Raw genomic sequence first — 23,196 nt, 5'->3', positions numbered from 1 at the left:
TCCTTAAATACATGCATGCATGTCTATGTGCAAGCAGGCACACACACAAACACATGTATAAGCCTAAGTTGATATCATATACAAGCAAACGAACAATTTCTACAATTGTTCATCTTAACACTGTTTCTCCTGAAAGTGACAGCTCTTTATAATCTAGTTTCACTTTTACGTGAAATAAAACAAATATGTTTATTCATGTCAGGCTCTTACCGCATGTGGGATCATGATTGGCACACCTGACTTGGGTCGCTTGGCCAGTGCGGGATCCATGTTGAGTGCTTTAAACTCAAAGCCAACTTTCCCTGAGTTGATCAATGTGATCTCAGCAGTGGCAGCATGGTCATACATCTTGAACAAAAATAGTGCATGTCAATGAGAGATCAAAACCAACTAAGACCTAATTCAAAATGTTATAAAATAACAATTCAAGAGGACAATGGCTTGTATGATGAGCTAATACTCAAATTAAAAACCTTCACTAAAGCCTTAACAAAACTGCTGGCAAGAATAGTGCATTTGCCACCACTGGAAAAGTGACAAATGTCTTGCTTTTCTACTACCATGGATTAATATCCCCACCACCACCACCACCATACTAACCATAGTTTGCATGAATTATATGATGCAAGTTCATAAGTCCTGGCAAATACTTTAATGTCTAAGACCCTCTCATCAGTTATTCTGAGTGATCATAAAATTCCATACCTTTATTTTGTCAGTTCATTCACAAGAACAGTTTTGTGGGCTGAACCTCACATACTCTTAAAGATACTTAAATTAAATGAAACTGCATTCTCAGGTTCTTCAGTGATTGAGTTGAAAAGCCTAACAGATGCATGGAGCTCTATAATGCTGTATCTTTGCAGAAAAAGACTGCCTGTAAAATATATACCTCAAACCACAGCCCAATATTTTTGTAAATTTACCATTGAAACCACAGTGAAAGAAGGCTGCTGATAATAGCAGAGAATATTCAAATAGTAATTAGGAACAATTCTGATGAACAACTTAAAAGCAATAACACATTTCACTGAGTCTGTATAGACAAACAGGCTATTTCTCTATTGTGAATCAATAAAAAAAACTACAAGGTTATACATTAATGAAACTTGCCTGTTTGCCATAATTTATTTCCTTGCAATCAAAAGAATATTCGACAAGAGATGCTTCTCCTTTTAGTATGACCTCATAGGTGGGACCGCCTTCCACTTCACAAATAGCCTTGGCTTGACCCCAAATGTCAGCATGACCATAGAATGTTAAGGTCACCTGTTCTGTGTCACCTGGCTGAAGGGTTCCATACAGTGGCAGGATATCAAACACCTGATGACATGTATAGAATCACATATTGAGACAGAAATGTATGCATAAAGTGTCATGAAATGAATATGTTTAAGTTTAGAATAAAAAATGTCATCAAAACTAACTCATGCTACATAATATGATTTGTACATCACTTCCAAATTTACTTTTAAAAAATAAATGGGACAAGCAAAAATATGCATGTTAAAACATAATTTTGTTACAAGAAATAAAAAATAAAAGATAATATAAATCAACTGGAATAAAAGGTGTACCCATTTCCAATTTTTTTCAATTATAAATTTACAAGTTGTCAAAACTTCAGATTGTAAGTTAACATTTGAGGTTTGTGCATAATGAATTATGAGAATACGAGTCCTAGAGAACCACTTCTAGACTCAAGAAAACATTTGTTACTTTATTTGTACTTTGTAAGCTATACAATAAATGTGGGAAATATGTCCATGAAAAACAAATATGCCACCACTGAGAAACTGACTTAAATGCAAAACATATTCGGATAGACACATGGGTGTACAAGGATGTCATATATACTCAATTCATCCTACTGCAAACTTTATGGACTCAGATCTGCTGCTTCATAACACATCTGCAGATCGAAATTATGCTGTTTGTTAGAAGTAATCAGTAGAACAAATAACACAGACCCTGATCTGCTGACACATTATGTGAAAGCAAACCAGGATCAAGGTTGTTTGCAGCCGAACTCTGCTGATAAGCAAGCATATACAGTATTCCCCATCCACATTCATGGTGGGACAATAAAAAGAAGCGGATGCTCAATCAAACCTGCCATGAAGGTCATCATTATTAAACAACCAATTGTCTAGAAAAGCTGCTTTTCCAAAGCCACTTACACAAAAATAAGTGAAGAAATAAACCTCTATAAAGCAACGACCAATCATAGTAGGTCATTCGTCCTCACTTTCAAGAATTAGCTGTTTTTATGTTATTATTAACTGCATTTTATATTTGTCTATCATATTTTATATCTGTCTATTGTATTTTATATCTGTCTACCTCCTCAACTCCAATGGGTGAGGTCATCTCACGATCTTGTTCAAGTAGTGCACTGAGAGCTCTGTTGGATTTCAGGGGATCTTCCTCCAAGATGGCATCCTTTAATGAGGTTAGGCTTAGCCTCACACTTTCAGGCTGTTCCTTGATCCTGCTGCTCTCTGATGTTTCCGTGACTTCAAGCTGACCCTATAGCAGGAATAGAGAATTACATTTTACCATAGTTACCCTGCATAGAATGCATATCCAGCTACAAAAAGTATATACTAAGATTTGTTGTTACATGTCAACAGATCAGGGGATACAAAGTTGGTTCTTCTGATTCTTAGTATAGACCCTTGATCTGCAGGTGTACTATATTATGGCATATCTGGATCTCTGCTACTAAGGATAATTGCTTTTGTAAAATTATGGATGTATCATGCAGCTTTTGCAAATGTATGCTTCATTAAAATTGACCCTAATCTGCTAGATTGAATCTCATTGGAGAGAATTCTCTGGCAGCAATATACTGTTTTTGGTGAACTTAATATCACCATATATCTATAATTTTATGAGTCTACTTAATGTTTTTCCTTGCCAGTTATGGATAAGGTTATTTATCGAGAATACTGTATAATAAAATATACTGTTCTTTTTTTGCACAAAATGCAAGCTATATACGAAGTTTGGTAAGGTTAATGGTGGAGAACGGATACTCAAGATATTTGAAAGAAATTAAACAGAAGAAATGGATGAACATTAAAACATGGTGGCACAAACAAATTCTAAACTCTGACAGTGAAAAATTTGCCTTGTGAAACAAAAATAAAAGCAAAAATGATAGAGATTGCTGCAATTTCTTACTGTGTACTTTTTCATACTTACATTACCTATCAAGGAAATGAATTCAAATTCTAGTGCATTATTCATGAAGTGCTTCAAGGACATAGCTTACACCTCACAATTAAAGTTTTAGGGTCTTCAGTATACTCAGAGCAACTATAGAAATTTCAGAATTAGTTTTGCACTTATTACTGCCCAATATGTTTGAACACTTTCCCTATTGTGAAGAAAAATAAACCCATTAGCATGGTTTCAAATTTTACAGTCTAAAGTCTGACTTAAACATCAATGCTCCAATGATCCAGATCTTGTTGTAAGTCTAATCTTTAAGATCAAGCAGTCAAAAGTTTTAAAGTCATGCTGCACATTCCAAATTTCTAACATAAGTAGCAATTATTGGAGGAAAAATATTGTGTCACATAATTTTCAAAATCAAAAGGTTTTTATGTCTTTAGCAAGACTAGTGTATTCATGATATAAAATATTCACATTGACAGCATCATGATTAGGCAATATGCATCCTGCAAAGAATCAAATTCTAAATATCTATTCATATCAACAGAACCATGATTAGGCAATATGCATCCTGCAAAGAATCAAATTCTAAATATCTATTCATATCAACAGAACCATGATTAGGCAATATGCATGCTGCAAAAAATCAACAGTACTAAATATACATTTTAATATGTGACTAATAAGATTTCATCTATGAAATGCCATAAAATAATGAACATATATATGAAAATATAAATACTGCTGGAATTTTAATACAGCAATAACATTTTGTTGAGCAATAAGGTTACTAACATGCTTTATTGTATGCACCCTGCAGCACCATAACTGTATAAATAACTGGTTAATGAGCCCTCTCATATTATTTAATTTAAAAGACTTTTATATCTGTTGATCCTAGTTCCTCCTGATTTGGTGAATTGTGTATTTTCCCTAAAAAAGTAAACAGAATTTAGAAAAAATAATTTGAATGGTGTTATCCCATTTTTGATATTGATAAATTCTTTTAATTCCATAGTATTTCCAAATTTGTATTTTTCAACTTGTTGTCCTCTCCGTTCAGGCATAAAATTCTAATGGGCAAGTTTCCATGCCTTACTTCCCTATTCCTCTCTATCCCAATGGGGATAGGAGCCATGTTCTGAATCACTGGTGACCCTTACCATGAAGGTCTACTGGAGCCTTTAGAAAATACAGTATTATCCCTTTAAGATGTTTGGTGCCATTTTGTATGCAACTGTTGTTTTGTGCTATGTCCTTTGTTGGTTTCAGTTGATGGGCTTATACAGATCAGATCTCTTTTAGTCTCATTCTATCCAAAACAAAATTTAAAAAAGCATTTTTTTGTATGCTTTTTTTCAGAAGCAAAACTCAACAGGTTTGTAAGCTCAACACATCTTCCTCATTAATGAACTCATATTAAATGTAAATGATACAGCCTACATTCCAAGTTTTATCATAATCAGATCAGAAATATGGCCTCCAGATTGGTACCAAGGATAGCCAATCAGATGCAAGATCACCTCAATACAGGGACTATTATATTAGAGTACTAATAAAGAAATAGAGAGAGTTTTATTTCCCTTTAAATGTATATATAACTGATTAAATATTATGAATTTAACAATTAACGATGATTAAAACTAATCTCAGAATCATAATCTGTAATCAAATCAACCTATTATGATCTATAATGCATATAATTACAAGTATTCATATCTGACCTTCTCAGGGGCATCATCTTCCATCTGCTTGGCCTCTTCTGCTATCTTGTTATCTGGAATCTCTTTTGGAGAGTCTGGCTCTTTGATAGGAGACTCGGATTGATCAACATGAATCACCCCACTCTCCTAACAGGAAGTCATTGAAATACAAGTATTACTGATTCAGAATTTAAAAGTCTGAATTACAAACAAACAGATTAATTCAGAAATGTCCCATGCAGGATTGTAACTGGTACCAAATTTTGTTTTTAAAGTGGCAGATTTGACTCAACCTCAAGTATTCAAATTGCTAACTTGATCATGAACATTTCTTGGTTTAAAAAATGTTTTGAATTTGTGAAGCTGCAAGCAATATGGTAAAACCTTTTAAAAATTAAGACAGTTACAAAAATTTCTTTTGTTTTAAGTTTCAAGAATTGTCTTTGTCATATAATTTAGGTTTTAATGAATTTGTTTTAATAAACTGGAAGTTACATCATCAATGTTATCACAATATTTAACAATAGGCTGAAATGGGCATAATATCTCTCTTCTGTATGACATCAGCTTAACAGCCAAATTCTAGAGCAGTTGCCCACAAAATTAGGATCAGACGGATGCTTTCTGTACAAACTTATGTTGACTGTATATGTCATGAATACAACTGGCTCTAGATTTCATTCTCATATGTAACTTCATAAATACTGAATGGTTAGTCAGCAGCATTGGTCCTTTATTAAAAGGAATTTACACAGAGATGCCTTCTGTCAAATCTGGTCAAATTCTGTTAAGCAGTTTTTGAGATAAAGTTTGCTTATATTTAAGAAACAGCACCCATACTTGTTGGCAAAACAGTACAATGTGTACAAAACAGCACCCATACTTGTTGACAAAACAGTACAATGTGTACAAAACTGAAAGATGTTAAACTGTTTTCTGTCAAATTTGGTCAATTTCTGTTTAGCTGTTTTTGAGAAGAAATTGTTACAGGTATTTCTATTGTCTGCAACTGCAGCCATATTTAATGGCAGACTGGCACAATTTACAAGAACCTGAAAACCATTTATGAGAGAAAGCTGTCAAATTGGCCAAATTCTCCTGATTGGAAGTCATTTAAAAGTTTTTTGTTTGTTTGGTCTATTTGAGTTATGGTAGCCTTAATCTGTAGCAGATTGACATCATCTGTAAAATCTGCAAACTCTTTACACCAAGACATTTTATCAGATTTTAGGAAATTATGCAGAAAGTCATTGCTTAGAAAGGCAGTCTGAATGGTTTTTGTTTCAAGTAATAGCGACCATAATTCGATGGTAGACTGGCATCATATGTAATCAAGCCTTAAAGTGTTCTGTCAGATTCTGTCAAAGTCTGTTCAGAAATCTTTTGAGAAATCTTTTCAGTTTTTCTATTTTAGTAATGATGAACATATATGATGGCAAAGTTGGCATAATTTGTACTAAACCAATAAATCTATCCTAATAATGATAATTTATTCTGATTACTGTTATCAGATCACAACCATCAGAATACAAATATCCATATCACTTAAATAAAAATAATTAGAATTAAAATTTAGTTTTTGAGTCCAATCTATTGATCTGCATTTGTACAATTTTTAAAGCTCTTTGAGCCGGGAAAGCTTTCAAACAAATTTCAACAAATTCCGTTTGGCAGTTTACAGAAGTCATTTAAAGATTTTTATCTCTTTAGTAACGGTGGCCATAACTGACTTATCTGTCAAATCTGGTCAAATTCTGCCAAGTGGTTTTAGAGTACAAGTCATTAAAAGCTTTATTCCATTTATCACAATGTCTGCCATACATGATTGCAGATCAGCATCATTTGTTCAAATCTGAAACCCATTCAGACCAAGATACTTTCTATCAAATTTGGTCAAATTATGTTTTGAAACGTTATCGTTAAACATTTTACTATTCTTGTAACAACAGTCATATTTGATAGCACATTGGAATCATTTGCAAAAACCTGAATTACATTTATATCAAGATGTTTTGTGCCAATTTTAGCCAAATTATGTTTAGTGGTTTGTAAGAAGTTATATAATATACCAATGTCATAAAGGCTCATTATTTTTGTAATTCTAGGTAAAAGAAAAAGACTTACTACGTATTTTCATTCAAATTTAGAGAAAATGTCAAACATATGACAAGATGAACTAATAATAATAATAATAATAATAATAATAATAATAGAAATAAAACAATAATGACTACATCAAATAACAAGAAAAAAAGTAACATCTTAACAAAAATAACATTAACAACATTTACGCATTCAATGATCATCTTTAGCAAGCAAACTTGGCGAATACAAGATTTCCATGTTTTTGGCTGCAAAGTGGAAAATAATTTTTAAGACTTCAAGTACACAAAACACAACATAGTTTTTCATAATGTCATCAATTATCTGTTGTCAGTCATTCATCATCTGTCATCATCTGTTGTCTACAGTATCTATCTATGAGCTAGCAATTGCTAAAGTCATTAATGGCAATCAAAATTTTCAAATGGTTATTCACTTCCATTAAATAATATATTTGGAGATTAACATGTAAAAACTTGAGATCATTTTGCCAACTTTTCCCTTGAAGTCACTGATCCCCACAAGTATAATGTATTTTGGGGGTTTTAACAGTGATGCAGGGGGTTAAATCTTTTTTAATGAATAATTTAACAATAAATAAAATTTTCATTAGTTTGATAAAAAGAATTCCAGTGAAAGAGGAGCATTACTTAAGAAAATACAAATAAATTAAGAGTAATTACTAAATCTGATAGAAGCCTGATCTGGAATTGAAAATTCCTTAATGCAGCTCTTTCCAATATACAAAACAATTGAACATGTCAGAATTTTCTGTCCAAATGATTGGGGAAAGTCTAATGCCAACCTAATGTATGATGCAAACTTTTTATCTAGTTGATGTCAATTTGTTCTATCATTTCTACATATCTGCTGTCAACCTTATTGTCTGCTGCACATCCTATAACAACTTCTGATTTAAGGTCTTTTGCCAGCTATCTGTATCAACTTTAACTTTGAGCTCGGTCATTTGCTCTGCATTGAGTTTCTAGTCTTAATTTAAGTTCTGCTGTCTCCAGTCCATTAAGTAAAAACTTTTGGTTTAATGTATCAAGCCTGCTATACATTTTGTGTTAATGAATGTTAGGTTCAAATTCTCTTTCCTGTTGTCAATTTGGTGTTACCTTTTGATTTAAGCTTAGTAATTTGCAATCTATCTGTTGTAAATTTTGGCCTCACTTCTGTCACTTGGCAGAACATCTGCCCCAAGATTCCCAGAAATCCTTTAACTTTGACTCAAACAGCTGACATCTAATTGGTCATCAAATTAACTTTAGTCAATCAAATGCCAATATTTTTAGTTGCCTATGAGCTAGATTGATAATTGGCTTCTGTAAAATAACAACAAGTGTCACAAGTCAGGATTTGTTAACATGCTAAAATTTATTTGAAAAATGTGAACTGCCACAGTGTACTATGTCCATTTCTGTAGTCTAATCCATTTTATTTCATTTTTGCATATAATGCCAATATCGTTTAATATACACATACTTCATTTAAGAAATAATGGCATGCAAAGAGGTATTTTTTCTCAGTCTTACAAATTTCACCTGATTCCCATGCAATGCACAGAGACGATGCAAAATATTGCAACATCTAAAACAAGTTATGGCTATCAATCTGAAACAATAAAACAATATCTGTTTGTAAAGTTGCAATTTTAGTACACTACCACTCTGAGCTTATGAAAATATTTCAACACTGAAAATTGGAATTATCTACTGAAGCAGATAACAACTTCCAAGTCATTATTTTGACTCTAACATGCAAAAAAAACCAAAATTCTATTTGTTTTACACAGATTTCATAAAAATGATACTGTACTACAAAAGGCAAGTGTTGTGATCAACCTTTGGCTGGACACTGATTTAACGGCATCAGAATTTTACATCCTCTAAAGCATTATTGTCAGTGACATATGTGGTCATCTATTTGTGCAAGCTTTCTTCTGTATGTTGTATGCATAGAAGAAACAAGTTTATGTCAGAATTCATAACATAACATTTCTGGATATTTTCTATGATTTTCATTTTCTGAGTCAGTGTTCCAAACTGCTCTTAAGAATTATTCTTCAAACCTATTCTACTGCATCCTTCTTTCCTGGATTTGCAACACAATGTGACTTCAATAGCAGTTATAGTGCATTCTCTTAGATAAATAGCCTCAACACTGATTTATAGGCAATTTTAAACAAATATTTAAAATGGATACTTCTATCTGACAATAAACACAACCACAATTTTTTGCCAAATTTATTAGGCTGGCTCTGTGGTAATATCCTGGAAGAAATATTTTTCTGCATCAATCAATTTTGTTTCATAAAAAATGTCATCTGTTTTACTTTCATTTGCTTGATTAGGAAAAGGGTAAAGCTGTAAAAGGGTACCGAGGTACTTGTATACCCGCCCATTCATAATTACATGGGTAATAAAATGACCCATAGGGTACCAAATTACCATATACAAGTTTTCTGCCAGTGCTTGTTAAGACAGAACTCACTTTGTTTTCAAGTTGACAATCCTTTCGACTGAGCCTCAAATATGTGTAAATTTTCAGTGCCAAGCAGAGGTGTGATTCTTCCAGTAAAAAGCTGACCTTCATCCCACATTTTTTTTCTCCATGTGACAACCCTTTGATTGCACTGCAAGTGTGGTGCAGAGGCTAGTAACAGAAGGTGGTTATTTGAGCTTGCTGCACAATTGACATGTATTCAGTTGCAACCTTTAATAGATTTCACAAACTGTATGGTCAGAGTTAATTACAAAGCTCAAGACCAGTCACTAAATAAGCATCTGCATATAACAGTGAGGCCAAGGAAATGGGGTCAAATGATTTTTCCAATGACTAATAACAGTGAGGCCAAAGAAAGAGATGTCACATGATTTTTCCAATGACTAATAACATTGAGGCCAAGGAAAGGGGGTCACATGATTTTTCCGATGACTAATAACAGTGAAGCCAAGGAAAGGGGGTCACATGATTTTTCTGATGACTAATAACGGTGAGGCCAAGGAAAGGGGGTCACATGATTTTTCTGATGACTAATAACAGTGAGGCCAAGGAAAGGGGGTCACATGATTTTTCCAATGACTAATAACACTGAGGCCAAGGAAAGGGGATCACATGATTCTCCCGATGACTAATAACAGTAAGGCTAAGGAAAGGGGGTCACATGATTTTTTCGATGACTAATAACAGTGAGGCCAAGGAAAGGGATCACATGATTTTTCCAATGACTATAAAGAGCACAATGATTTACTAGACTCTGATGGAATATTTCAGAACTGTACCAGGCCAAAAAAAAAATATATGTTTCTTATTGTACTGGTTTTAAAATTAGGGTTTAGGGTAGGTAGGTATTTTTACATATATCATCAAGATCAGTATATATAACAAACTAAGCACTTTAAATACCTGGCAAAACTAGCTCAATTGGATGCACAAATCAATTTCAGGATTTTGCTTTAAATTTTATTTTTACCTTGGGGGAAAAAGTTCTAGGTTCGACAATAAAAAACAGGGATGACTCAATGACCAGAAACACATACTTATTTTGCCTCAGACAATGAGGATGAATTCTTGGACTTTGAAGCAGATGACTTTCGGTAGTAATATATATAGGATACTGTGAATTTTAAAAAATGCAGTCTTAACTTTGGGTTTGTATACATTTAATACAATTTCCATTTGATCGGGTACCCAGGTAAATGATCAAGTAAATGCACTGTACAAAAAGTGACTGACCATACAAATCAATACCTTTGTAGGTTCCAAATCTGCTTTCTCCACTGCTCCCTCCTTAACTTCAACATCTGAAGCTTCCCTGATGATCACCTGAACCTGATGTTCCTCTGGTGGTTTTGCTAAATCCTCCTCCCTCCCTGCCTCCTCCTCTTCCTCTTCTGCCTCCCCCTCTACTTCCTCATCTAATGCTTCCAGCCTTAGGGGGGATGGGGGCTTTGGAGGGTGGTTAATGACTGTGCATGGCTGATCACCAATCAGGAAAGACCACTTGTACTTTACTTCCATTGGACTGTTATTTGTGATGTTGACATAGCGAGTGACTTCAGTGTCATTCAAAATACAACCGAAGTCTACCACAGCCTTTTCAAAGTCCAAATTGGGGAAATAGACTTCTCCTCGTAGGGCTATGTAGTCCTAAAATTTGAAGACATTTTAAGCTCAACAGCTAAGTTTTAATGATATTTTATGATGAATGTATCTTTACGTACTAATAAACAGCTTTAAACTTTCTTCTAAATCTATATGTACTGTGGATTCTACATCTGACCATGCATTCACCATACAACAAAAGTTACCTCAAACTTAAGGTACAAGACATTCAAACTGCTGTTTTAAATTGCAGCTCTCTCTGTATTTTTGTTCATTCCCAAAAATGTTCTGAAAAGTCTTAGCAAACTTATGATCAGCTTTGAGAGGACCACAAGAATTGGATAAGCTGCACTTGTCCACCATAATACTATAATTAATCACTTTCTCTTATACGATAAAATTCAAGCCATCTTGAATGCATACCAAGCAAATTATTACGTCAAAATTTAACATTGAAAAATAATAATTTTTAAAGAATTTTGAAAATCTTATGTTTCAGAAAATGCAATAACCATACCAATAAAGAAAAAAAAATTGAAATGCTTAGTTGGTGTCTCCTAACAGTTCAACAAAATTATCGAGACACACAATAAGAAAATTTGCTTACAATGTGTGGATGTTCCTTGTAGGTAACATGCAGAACCTCATCAATAGTTCGAATGTGCAGATCATCTTTATAAGCTGGGTCAAACCTAATCCTGAGGGTGTAGGTCTCTCCAACAGGCAAGTGGACTTCCTGCAAGCAAATCATAATCCAATTCAAATTAAATTTATACATATCACAACGTTTTTATCTATTTTTAACAATGATTTCGGATGGATTTACTAGACTATAGTATTCTCACACCATCCCATCTGTTTGTATCCATCTACTGATTTTAAAAGCAAAAAGCATCAAGGATATAAACAATGCACAAAACTTAGTTATTAAATTCAATGGTTTATAATTTTTAACCATACTATCACAGAGGGTCCCAAAAACTGTCAACTTGTTGGCATTTAGAATCAGAAGGGAGTTTTGTTAGCAACATGGTTGCCATATCTGCCTGGACCAGTCTATGTTTCCAAGCAACAGGTATTATGTTGTTCACTGTCTTTGAAAATCTCTATAATTCCATAAATTTGGGATTTACATCTCTTTGACTACATATATCCAAGTGTTCCTCCTATTTATTTCTTTATCTGTCTTAAAAATGTTAAAACTAGATATTACAAATATTGGATGCAGATGACACAGTTTTTACTGAAATAGACTATTCTGGAAACCAGAAATAGACAATTAAGCAGTCTCTATGCTTGGTTACATCAGGTGCTTCTATTTGCATTGCAACATCAATAATCTGACAGTGGTGGGGACCTCTTGGCATCAATTAGGTTAGAAATTATAATCAATTAATGAACGAACTAAGTTTTATGCATTTTTTTATTCCTGAAGCACATCGTTTTAAAAATTCGCAGGGGGTATAAACGGGAGGGTATGCAAATATTATAGACTGTAAAAATGTATTCAGATTTTTAATAAAATAGAGAAAATTGGGGGAAAAGATTTTGTTCTTCTTTTAATCTTCATCTTGATTTCCATTTCTTTTCTTTCTCTTTCTTTTCATCTGTAGTTATTCATTTTCATTGTTTTCTTATAATCAAAAGACATTACCCTGCACATGTCTGCCATTTTGCACTTTAAAAAATCTGTTTAATAGTGACATGACTTCATATAATGTATTTAGAACTTGTTGTCCTATGTTATTTACACATAAAGACAACTGAACTATGTTTTTCAAAAATATGCATAAAGGAATGTTTTCATAGGGTCCTGCCTTTTGTCTTCGTTTCCTCAGAGTGTAACTGACAAATTCAGTGCGATGATACCTTGTTTGTGATGGAAAAAATGTTGATTTAAATAGTGGTAAATTTATTGTTATGCCAATTTCATTATATCTGTCTTGGAGTTGGTTTATCAGAAGGAATTTACTCTCAGAGAAGTTCAATAAAATTAAATGAGCAAAAATTTTTTGTGACCACACAAAAACATGTATTATTAACAGAAACAAAATTCAATACTAAATAATGTACCAAGTATATATTCCTCCTATAAAATAGATCTCCCACTCTCAAAAGTATGTAACAGATCTTCACACATACACTTAAAAATGTAAAGCAGTGCAGTGATCATAGAGAATATAACATAATATCTGATTACTGCTCCTTAATTAACACCTAAAGGTAACTGAGGAGGAACAAAAAGATAGCTCCAACAGATAAGCAGACTTATTAAAACATACAATTGCATCCTAATTTTGTATATTTTAACCATTTTTTTATTTGCCTAAATGTATTAAATGCAAATAAAATTAAGTCTTGTTTTCTTTATCTGAAGCTAATTATTTATATTACAACATCTGAAAGTGAAGGCATGTAGATCAGTTAAATCTGAGCTTCCACCATTGACCAATCTGAAATGAGCTTTCACAAGTAAAATTATTCATGACTGATCAAAGCAAAATCTCAAGTTAAAACTCATGAGTATTAGGATTTCCAGGCAGACTTTGAATTCATAAAACTTTAAAGACTGGGGCTGAGAGTTGCAATGAATTTTGAGAGTGAATATTGCATGTTAAATATAACTAAACCAAATTTTCAGCAAATAAAATTTTTTTTTGAAAGTGTTCCCTGTTGTAAAACCAAGATTTCTAGCAACTGAATTTTTAGTAAAGTCTGGGATTCTTTATTTAAAAAGTTTTAAGATTTTCAAACATGAAAGGTTTAATTGATTCATCTAATTCTGATTCGCATCTATCAAATAATTCTGATTTATTTCATCAATCAATAATTGGTCAAAATCGACTGTGCTATAGCATGATTAAACTATAATATCTTCAATAATTTCAATAAATCTTACAGTTTCAAAAGTTTCTGATCCATCGTCCAGCAAGACAGAGAATGGGTATTTGAGTTGCAGACCAGTAGTCAGCGGCAAACTTGATACATTACTGATGACTAATTCTCGGGTCTGGACTAGCAGGACATCATCGGGTTTCTGATAGAAGAAAAGAAAAAAACTAATTATTAAAATGGTATTCAAAAACACCACCATAACCCAATAACTGTCACCATTATAATCACCACCATCATGACGATGATGACGATCATCATCATCATCACCTCATAACTTTTACAGTAAGCATGATTACAATGTTTTCTTTCTCATAAATAGTATTTGTATTGCATCTACAAACAACAACAAAATATTTTTATCCAATCAAAGAACTGTTTTGTTCAGAATATCAATATTAATGCCTGAAAAAAATTATCTAAACTGAATCTGTTCTTAAAAATAAAGATTACAAATTATTGGTATTATGTACGTTGTTGCATGTAAGGTCAAGGTACAGTCAAGCATTAATAAGAAGCATAAAGCAAATGAGGTTCCTAGGTATGCTAGCATACCTTGCCAGTGTCAGCTGACAGTGGCACATTCTTGTCGAGTGCAGAAATTTCCAAACCAAGAGATGACAACTTTATGATGTCCAGTCAATCAAGAATATTCAAAGAAAATTTGTTTATTTTCTAAAAGAATGCCATTTAACCTTTCTTTTCTATCTTCTATATACTTTCAAAGAGCTTTGGCTTTTCTTCCATTATCTCATAAGGGAACATATAGTATTCATACACCCTCCTGTTTATTTGTGTGTGTTTGTGTGTGTTTTGGATTTTTGAAGTAGCTGTAACAATTTTTCAGTCATATCGCTATGATGTCTGCAGTGTGGCAGTTTGTAGTGATGTCTAGCACTGAGGCATCATGCCGCAGACATGTAGCATGATGTCCCACCCAGTCACATTATTCTGACACCAGGACGACCAGTCCTAACACTAACCTCTTTATGCTGAGCACCAAGCGAGGCAGCTGTTAGTACCATTTTTGTAGGTCTTTGGTATGACTCGGCCAGGGATTAAACCCATGACCTCTTGCATCCGAGGCGGATGCACTAACCACTAGGCCACCGGAGTGGTTTTCCCGTTTATTTGTACCTTTATGCCTATTTTGAAAGCAAAAAGCATCAAGAATATAAAAAATGCACAAAATTTAGTTGTTTCATTTATCAATTTATAATTTCTAACTTGGTTTTTGCCAAGGGGTCCCTAACGCTGTCAACTTTTGTCTGTTCCCAATTTAACAAGAGTTTCATTAGTAACAAGACTGCAGTATTTGCATGGGTGAGTCTATATTTTCAAGCAACAGATGCAATGTTTTTCACCATTTTTGATAATCTCAATAATTTAAGAAATTTTGGGAGCTACATCTCTTTGAACACATATATATTAGTTTATTTTTTTTAAATATTAAAATTATATATTACAAATATTGGATGCAATGATAGTTTCTACTGAAATGGACTGTTCTAGAAACCAGAATAGGTCAATAATCAGTCTGTCTGTTTATATCAGCATTTGGCTTGAAATGCCAATAACTTGACAGTGTCAGGGTCACCATGGTGACAATCAGGTTTGAAATTATAAATTGATGATTGAAATAAGTTTTGTGTATTTTCCTTACCTTTGATGCTTTCACTTTTAAAACTGGTAGTGGGGTACAAAAAATGGGGATGGGTGCAAATACTATAATTGATTCTATTTGAAATGATTATCTTCCTGAAGATCTTATATTTTTTTAACCTTTAAACTTTTACAACCCTTTTAAGATCTTTGCCTTTTAATTTGCATGATACAGCCATAATTATACTTGTATGACATTAAACCCAATATATACATATGGCAATTTCATTAATTCATAACTGAATGCCTGTTATCAATGAGACTCTCAATGGACAGTATATACATACTTATAAGTTAGGTCCAACAACAAACTGCATAGATCCATATCTGCCACTGCATAATGGGCTGGCAGATATCGGTCTACACAGTTTGCTGTTACCCGTAGAAAAAACAATACAGACCCTGATCAGCAGGCTCATTATGCAATGGCAGATCAAGGTCTATATTTTTTAAAGATGCACAGACAGTTTGTGGTATGATATATAAAATCTGTACACACCAGTGTTTATGTAAGATGTACAGTTAAGTTCCAAGTGGAAAACTAAAAGAAGAGTATGCCTGCTAGGATAATCTATTGCGTTACTTAGGGCCAACTGGCAGCCCCACTTTTCACTGGCAGCCTCAGAAATTTTTGTCAGATTATTAAAATGAATATTAAATATTAAAATTTTATAAAACATTTAAATTTTTTAATTGTTTAACATAAAACCACAACCTTGAAAGTAGGTTACAGACAAAAATCAGCAAGACCTTATTTCATCTGTTTAAATGATGCATTATTTGACAAAATGATTATTAGTAATATGCTGGGCTGTGCCCAATGAGCCATAGTTTGCTTCAAACTGGGGAGAGAAAAAATTCTCATGTTTTTCAAAGTTCCTGCATGGACTTTTAGTGGGAATTCTGTAGCAATGCAATTTCTGGTATCAACAGTCATTAAATCAGCATCAAAATTGCCTACCAAATAAGACTTATTTTTCTATCTTCCTGCTTTCCTTTTTAAGGGAAAATAGACACAAAAGTTGAAGTTTTACTTTGATTGTTATTAAAGTGACTAGAAACAAAATGTGATGGGGACAATGTCAGTACAGTAAACTTTGCTCTAAGGGGTCAATCTGAGTGAAATGACATACTGTAAGGTGACTATTTCACCTGAATCATCCCCTACCATGGACCATGTAAGTAATTGGAATTCTCCACCATATGCGTATTTTCAAAAAGCTGAAAAGAGAGCAGCTCCATAGTTTTATAATGATGGATATGAATCCCTTTCATAATTAGAAATTTTTTGTTGACTAGCTGTTTGGATAGTTGACCTTACATATTATTAATGGCTGATACACATATTTTTGTGCTTTCAATTGCTTATATCAACACATGGCCTAAGATCTGTCTGCCAAGGTATGCAAGGTATAGCATGAAACACTTGATGAATTTTTGTGACTTCTCATTACACAAATTATGTTGGTTTTTTTTGACATTTCCTGCTTTTGTTGAAAATGGAATAAAGCTTTAAATAAGTGTTCAGTATTCTAGTTTGTTGTCTTGTTTCTGACTGGTATGCAGCAAAGATTTCAATCCTTCCAAACACATAACTCTAATTTGATGTAAAACTAACTAATGGTACCAAATGATGATAGGGCATTTTATAGAAATAAAAACTAATTAGCAAAGAGATTTTAATCATTATAATGCAGTCTTCATATTTAGTATGTTAGATAAAGAAATATACAAAATTTGTTTCAAATTATGGACTTGTTTTTTTAAAGAAAAACGTTTATAATATTTATTAGCACAAGAGCAATTCCTACTACTGCTACAATTTAGAAAGGCAATCTCTATAAAACAAGAACAAAATTACATAATTACTTATTATTTTGGTTTATAACATTAATTTTTGATATAAAGAGATATCTGCAAATAGACTGCAACAAAAATTATGAGTGACAAGGTTTAGGATGTAACAAATCATAATTCTTTGTCTTGCAATTAAAAGTTATCAATTCAAGGGCTTGGGGCCCCAAAGTTTACTGCTGGAATAATCCCTGAGCAGATAAATTATTTAAAAAGCCCTGTCTAAATACTGAATCTTGAACATATTACATGCAATAAACTTGGTCATTTTTCACATTATCAAACAACTGGGACATTAAGTAAAAAAAGGCAATAATTAACTGAAATACTGAATCATGTGTGAAAAACACAATTCAGTTTAAACACAGAACTTTACTTTTGAAGCTTAAAGCTGGAGGAGTCTTACTTACACAAGATATAAGATATGTATACGTATCATATCAATTCTAATGAATAGAAAAGAATATACCGTAATAACAGGGTCTTGTTTTCAGAAACTTTGTGATTAAAACATCTTTATTTAACAAAATGTGTTTGAACCTACTTTATCCACTCTGAAGTAGACACTTTTGGTAGAAAACTCCAGTAATGGGCTGACAAAGTCTGTGGTCACATCAATTTTCATGATGAGCTCTTTCCCACCCTGACGGCCAATGATTGCATGGCACAGAAGTCTTTCCTTAACATACTGAGGACTGAAACATCAAAAATAAATTGTAAAATAGTCTTTATATAAAAATTTAAAACAATGTTCCATTAATGCATCATATCAATAAAACAAATACAGATACAACCTAAACAGCCAAGAAGTAATGTTACAGAAAATAACAAGCTGGAACACTACAAATATTTGTACCACAGATATATGCCATCAAGCCTACTTTGTGTGACCTGTTTTTATTCCTATATAAAAATTATATTTATTCTCACACTATAGTGTGAGAATAAATATAATTTTTATATAGGAATTGGATTTTTTTTGTTTAAAAATAATTTTCACACATATTTTGCATAATCCAAGTGTGATCCCTGAACAATCAATCTATTTTGGCAGAAAACAGAGCTAAAAGACTCAACTTTCAACAATACCTTTCTGTTTTTAAAGGTCAATAAACTCTACTGTTATGTTCTAGTCGATTCTATAAAAAACACTGGATACAGTATCAGGCCTCAAAATATTTTCAAGCTTCTACTTGTCCTTGCAGGCATTAAATTGGTCTGTGGGTGCTTTAATTTGTTTTATGTGCTGTTTCTTCAAGAAAAATAGCATCAGGTAGGCCTCCAAATTTCTCAATCTCTACATGAAGTCATTGTTTGACTTTAATTTAAGTTCTTTGTTTATGAAAAATCCACTCCACTTTATCTACCAGTCACTTGTCACAATGATCAGACAAGTGGATTTGTCCTTATCTATCAACCATTTGCCAGGATGAGTGGATGATTTGACAAAATGAACAGATGAGCAGACTTGTCCTTATCCATCAACGACTTGCCAGGATGAACAGGATGAGTGAACCAACAAACAACATTAACCACGACAATCAGATGAGTGACTCTACCCACAACTACTCATCAGGATGGGCAGAAGGGAGGAGATGTTTTTATCCACCAACCACTTATCAAGATATCTGGATAAAAGGACTCATTCTTATTCACCAACTGCCCAGCAAACAAATGGTCATGTCGATATCTACAAACCACTTATTAAGAAAATCAGTGTCTTTTTCTAGCCTTAAGTACGTGTTGTCTAACCGCTGTGTATTTGGAATATAGTAATAACACATTCATCTGAACTGTATTCATCCAGATCACTGTTTGATCCAAAACCATCTTTGAAATTATATGTTTCCAATGATCAAAACTCCAAATTCCTGATTATCCAAAATACTTAAAATCACAGAACTTTCAGCAGCATGAATTTAATTTGTTGGCAAATTCATCAAGGCAGCTAAATTTGCACTAATTAACTTGTGCAAACAGGAAATGTTTTAATCTATGGAGATTGCTAGAAAGCAAATTGCAATACTTTTTTGTCATGAAAACTGGCTGAATTTACAAAATTTTGCTAACATTTAATTGTGGTATTATACTTTAATTTACAATACTGCAAAAAAAATTGATTAACCAGGTGCCACTGATTATGTATTGATATTGATATTTTTCCAGATAAATTATAATATTACATAAAGAAAATGTGTGGGTCTATAATGACTTTATTGGTCCAAATTATAGAAAATTCTAGACAATTAGTGTGTGGACAATAGATAATTAGTGTGTGGACAATAGATAATTAGTGTGTGGACAATAGACAATTAGTGTGTGGACAATAGATAATTAGTGTGTGGACAATAGACAATTAGTGTGTGGACAATAGATAATTAGTGTGTGGACAATAGACAATTAGTGTGTTGACAATAGACAATTAGCATGTGGACAATAGATAATTAGTGTGTGGACAATATACAATTAGTGTGTGGACAATGGACAATTAGTGTGTGGACAATAGATAATTAGTGTGTGGACAATAGACTTATGCTTTTTTCTTTCTTTAGGCTTGAATTGTACTTCAATCGGATTGAGTATAATAAAGCAAATACCTATCTACAAATCCCTCTAGCTTCATATCCATACTGGCACCAGGTGGTAGATCAAATCTGTTTGGAGTCACTTTGAAGACTGGTGTGCGCATTGGGCATGGAGGTGGCACATTCTGGGAAAAAATAAAGTTTGAAACATTTGATCAGACAAATCATGTATGATGCTATGAAGTGTGTGTGTGTGTTTAAATAGCACATCAGCTCAATAATCGTTATGTGGCGCTGATTTATAATAAAGTTTAAAAAATGAAAAAGAAAAGAATTCAACAAAGAACTTTAAAAAATACTGAAAAAACAAACATTTGTGTGGGGCTGAAATTTAGCTCATATTAAAAAAAACTTGGTTTTTATTTATGAGAAAAACGTAAGTTTGACCACCTGTCTCGAAACAGCAACAATCAAATTCAGAGAATTTTTCTCCTCTGCCAACTGTAGTGAGGTTGCCAAAAGTATACAATAATGAAATATGACTGTGATGCCTGACATTGTGACAAACTTGTAGAGTTACTAAGCAGATATTGAAAGAAACCAAGTTTTATGTCTCTATCTCAATAAGCATTGGCATCAAAGTGCATAAAAGGGAAGAAATGAATCAGTGACTCTGACTGTGATACATGACATATAATCAAGTAGAGAAAACACAAGTGTGCCATGCTTTATCCCTGAACTAAACCTGCTTTTCCAATATAAAGCAAAACAAAAGCAACCATGAAATATATACCTTTAGCCTAGACCTTGAAAACAGAACCCAAATATGAAATGCAATACATCTTCAAGTGACAGTAAGCAAATAAGCCTAATTTCATTCATCTGAAACAGCACATAAAATTATAGAGCAGAAAGGAAATGTTACTGAAAACTAAAATATTACCCTCTGACTTTGACATCCTTGAAGATAAAAGCCCCCATTTCGGTACACAACCAATACAGTAAAACCTTTGCAAATGGTCACCATTGCATAGTGGTCACCAGGTCTCAATGGCTGTTCTAGCTTCTCCTTGGCAAACTTTCTATATAAAAGTCATGTGCCTTTTGTGGTCTGCAGCAAGTTGTTTTCTACACAAATAATGTTTTTTCTATGCTTTAATCTGTCAATGGTTCATACTGATTGTGACTAATCCATGTTTACAAACTAAATTTCTGCTTCACGAGGAAGGCACGGTTTAGATAAAAACATATCAGATGAATTAACATATTAATATTTCTTGTTTACTTGTACTCACTGTACTCTTGTCACATGGTCAACATAAATCAAATGTGTAAGTATATCAAATTCAAAAAAGTGAGCCTGTACACAAAAGTTTCCTATGTGCAAAAGACAGTTTGGCTTTCTCCATGGGTGGTTGGTACTGACAGTTGTGACTGTTTATCAAGCTTTATCCCTTACTCCACATAATGAATCTAAAATTATAGGAGAAAGCAAACTAAACTAAAAAACTTAAAATACTAATCAACGATCTTCATGATTCAACCCTTAATGTGATATGCAACACACCTGCTAAAAATGAAAAAATGTATCATGATTCATTTCGTAATTTCAAGCATCTCTAAAGTTGCAGAGTTAATGACGGATACAAACATATGCACACATACTGAACTGTAAATGTTCTTTTCTTTCCTGCATTATGATTGGATTTTTTTTGCAATGGAAATTCAGATACATCATGATCTATGCTGAAATGACAAAAAATTGTGCTTCTCTGTTCATATTTTCATTGGAATTATTATGGATTAACTGTTACAGAGGAATATTAGTCAGCTAGCACATGTGTAAATACTTTAACGAATGAAGCTATACATGTATGTATAAATGCATGGATCTCTGTTTAAGAAAGCAAATATTAAATATAAAATCACTGCGATTTCACTATTTTGTGTTTGACATCCGCTGATTTAAGATGCTAACTGTGCCACTGAAGTATGTAGTTCTGTGCCCACTCCTATACCCACCCTCAATTTGTTGGGGATATATATGCATCATTTTTTTCAATTAACTGACTTCTTGTGATGTTGGACGATACATTATATAGCAAGATGGCACTCCTGTAGTAATGTTTCACCGAACTTTGTTGCCTGTTGTTTGTGACAAGGTAGGGAAAAGTTGTATGTGTGTGTGTGTGTTTTAATTTCTTGGAATTCCAAAACCCCAAATAATAAGCAAAATTTATTCCTCAATAAAACTTTTTGATTCTACGGTATGCAACATCTTGTACAGCATGTTGTAACTTCTGTGTATGTATTTCACTTTAAAACTCATTCAATATTAATTTATTTCATGGCCACTTCATTTTCAATAATAAAGGCATTTTAGTTAGTTCAAGGAATTTTCTTAACTGAAAATTGTTAAACAAGAACAACTTACATGTAATACTTATTACTCAAAACTGACAGAAAAAGTCAAATTTTGAACATTTTTGACAACAATTTTAATGCATTGTGTAAAACATGGTTGCCTCAACCCTCTCAACTAGCATACTTTGTATTTCATGTCTAATGGATTATAGGCAGTCATCTCTTTCTTGGCCTTTGCAATTGGGCTGAATCCATCCAAGCTCCAGACAAGCTGCTGGTGTCGACGACCATGGTTAGTCATGTGGAAGACTTTGACGTAGGGACGATTACTGAAGTTGGGTCCAAGATCAAGTTGTGGAGTCAGTGGTGGATCCGATACAATGGTGGTACCCTGGCCATAACCTGTCAGTGGTATGTGCCTCGTCTGACTCTCAATGAAATTCAGCTGAAGCTTGTCTTGGAATCTACAACAGAAATGAACAATATTACTGGTATTTACTGTTATTTATTTCTTCTTTATATAACCATAGTTGATCTCATAAATCATATGTTTTTATCTTAAAAAATGCTCTGCCTACAAAAATCTAACAATAATTAAATTTAAAACAAGACTGGTTGGATTAAATAATTCCATTTAAGTTTGTGTTAACATGATTAAACCAACTGACAAGACAGAGATAATAAAACTGAAATTAGCTAAAACTTCATTTTGCCACAATACAACTGAACCTACCTAACTAAAGTGAACTCTGATTAAAATAATTCTCAGATAAAGCAGGGTACTAATTAAGTGTGAAGTTTAA

General features: G+C 33.1%; 1 protein-coding gene across 1 annotated transcript in view; it reads right to left on the bottom strand.

Annotated features, from left to right (window-relative positions):
- LOC149780098 (axonemal central pair apparatus protein HYDIN-like) overlaps positions 1-23,196 on the bottom strand; it is a 240,483-nt gene that overhangs the window by 192,974 nt on the left and 24,313 nt on the right. Inside the window, exons 17-27 of the mRNA XM_089936859.1 lie at positions 22,578-22,857; positions 20,102-20,214; positions 18,049-18,199; positions 13,996-14,133; positions 11,704-11,832; positions 10,743-11,141; positions 7,175-7,234; positions 4,905-5,030; positions 2,344-2,529; positions 1,114-1,323; positions 211-348 (exon numbers count right to left, since the gene is read on the bottom strand). Coding sequence (XP_089792985.1) covers positions 211-348; positions 1,114-1,323; positions 2,344-2,529; positions 4,905-5,030; positions 7,175-7,234; positions 10,743-11,141; positions 11,704-11,832; positions 13,996-14,133; positions 18,049-18,199; positions 20,102-20,214; positions 22,578-22,857 — 1,930 coding nt within the window. The remainder of the gene's footprint in view (positions 1-210; positions 349-1,113; positions 1,324-2,343; positions 2,530-4,904; positions 5,031-7,174; positions 7,235-10,742; positions 11,142-11,703; positions 11,833-13,995; positions 14,134-18,048; positions 18,200-20,101; positions 20,215-22,577; positions 22,858-23,196) is intronic.

This window comes from Sinohyriopsis cumingii, chromosome 16 (assembly GCF_028554795.1).
Source record: "Sinohyriopsis cumingii isolate HCF-2022 chromosome 16, ASM2855479v2, whole genome shotgun sequence".
Classification (NCBI taxonomy): domain Eukaryota; kingdom Metazoa; phylum Mollusca; class Bivalvia; order Unionida; family Unionidae; genus Sinohyriopsis; species Sinohyriopsis cumingii.
This window is presented reverse-complemented; position numbering and strand designations above follow the sequence as displayed.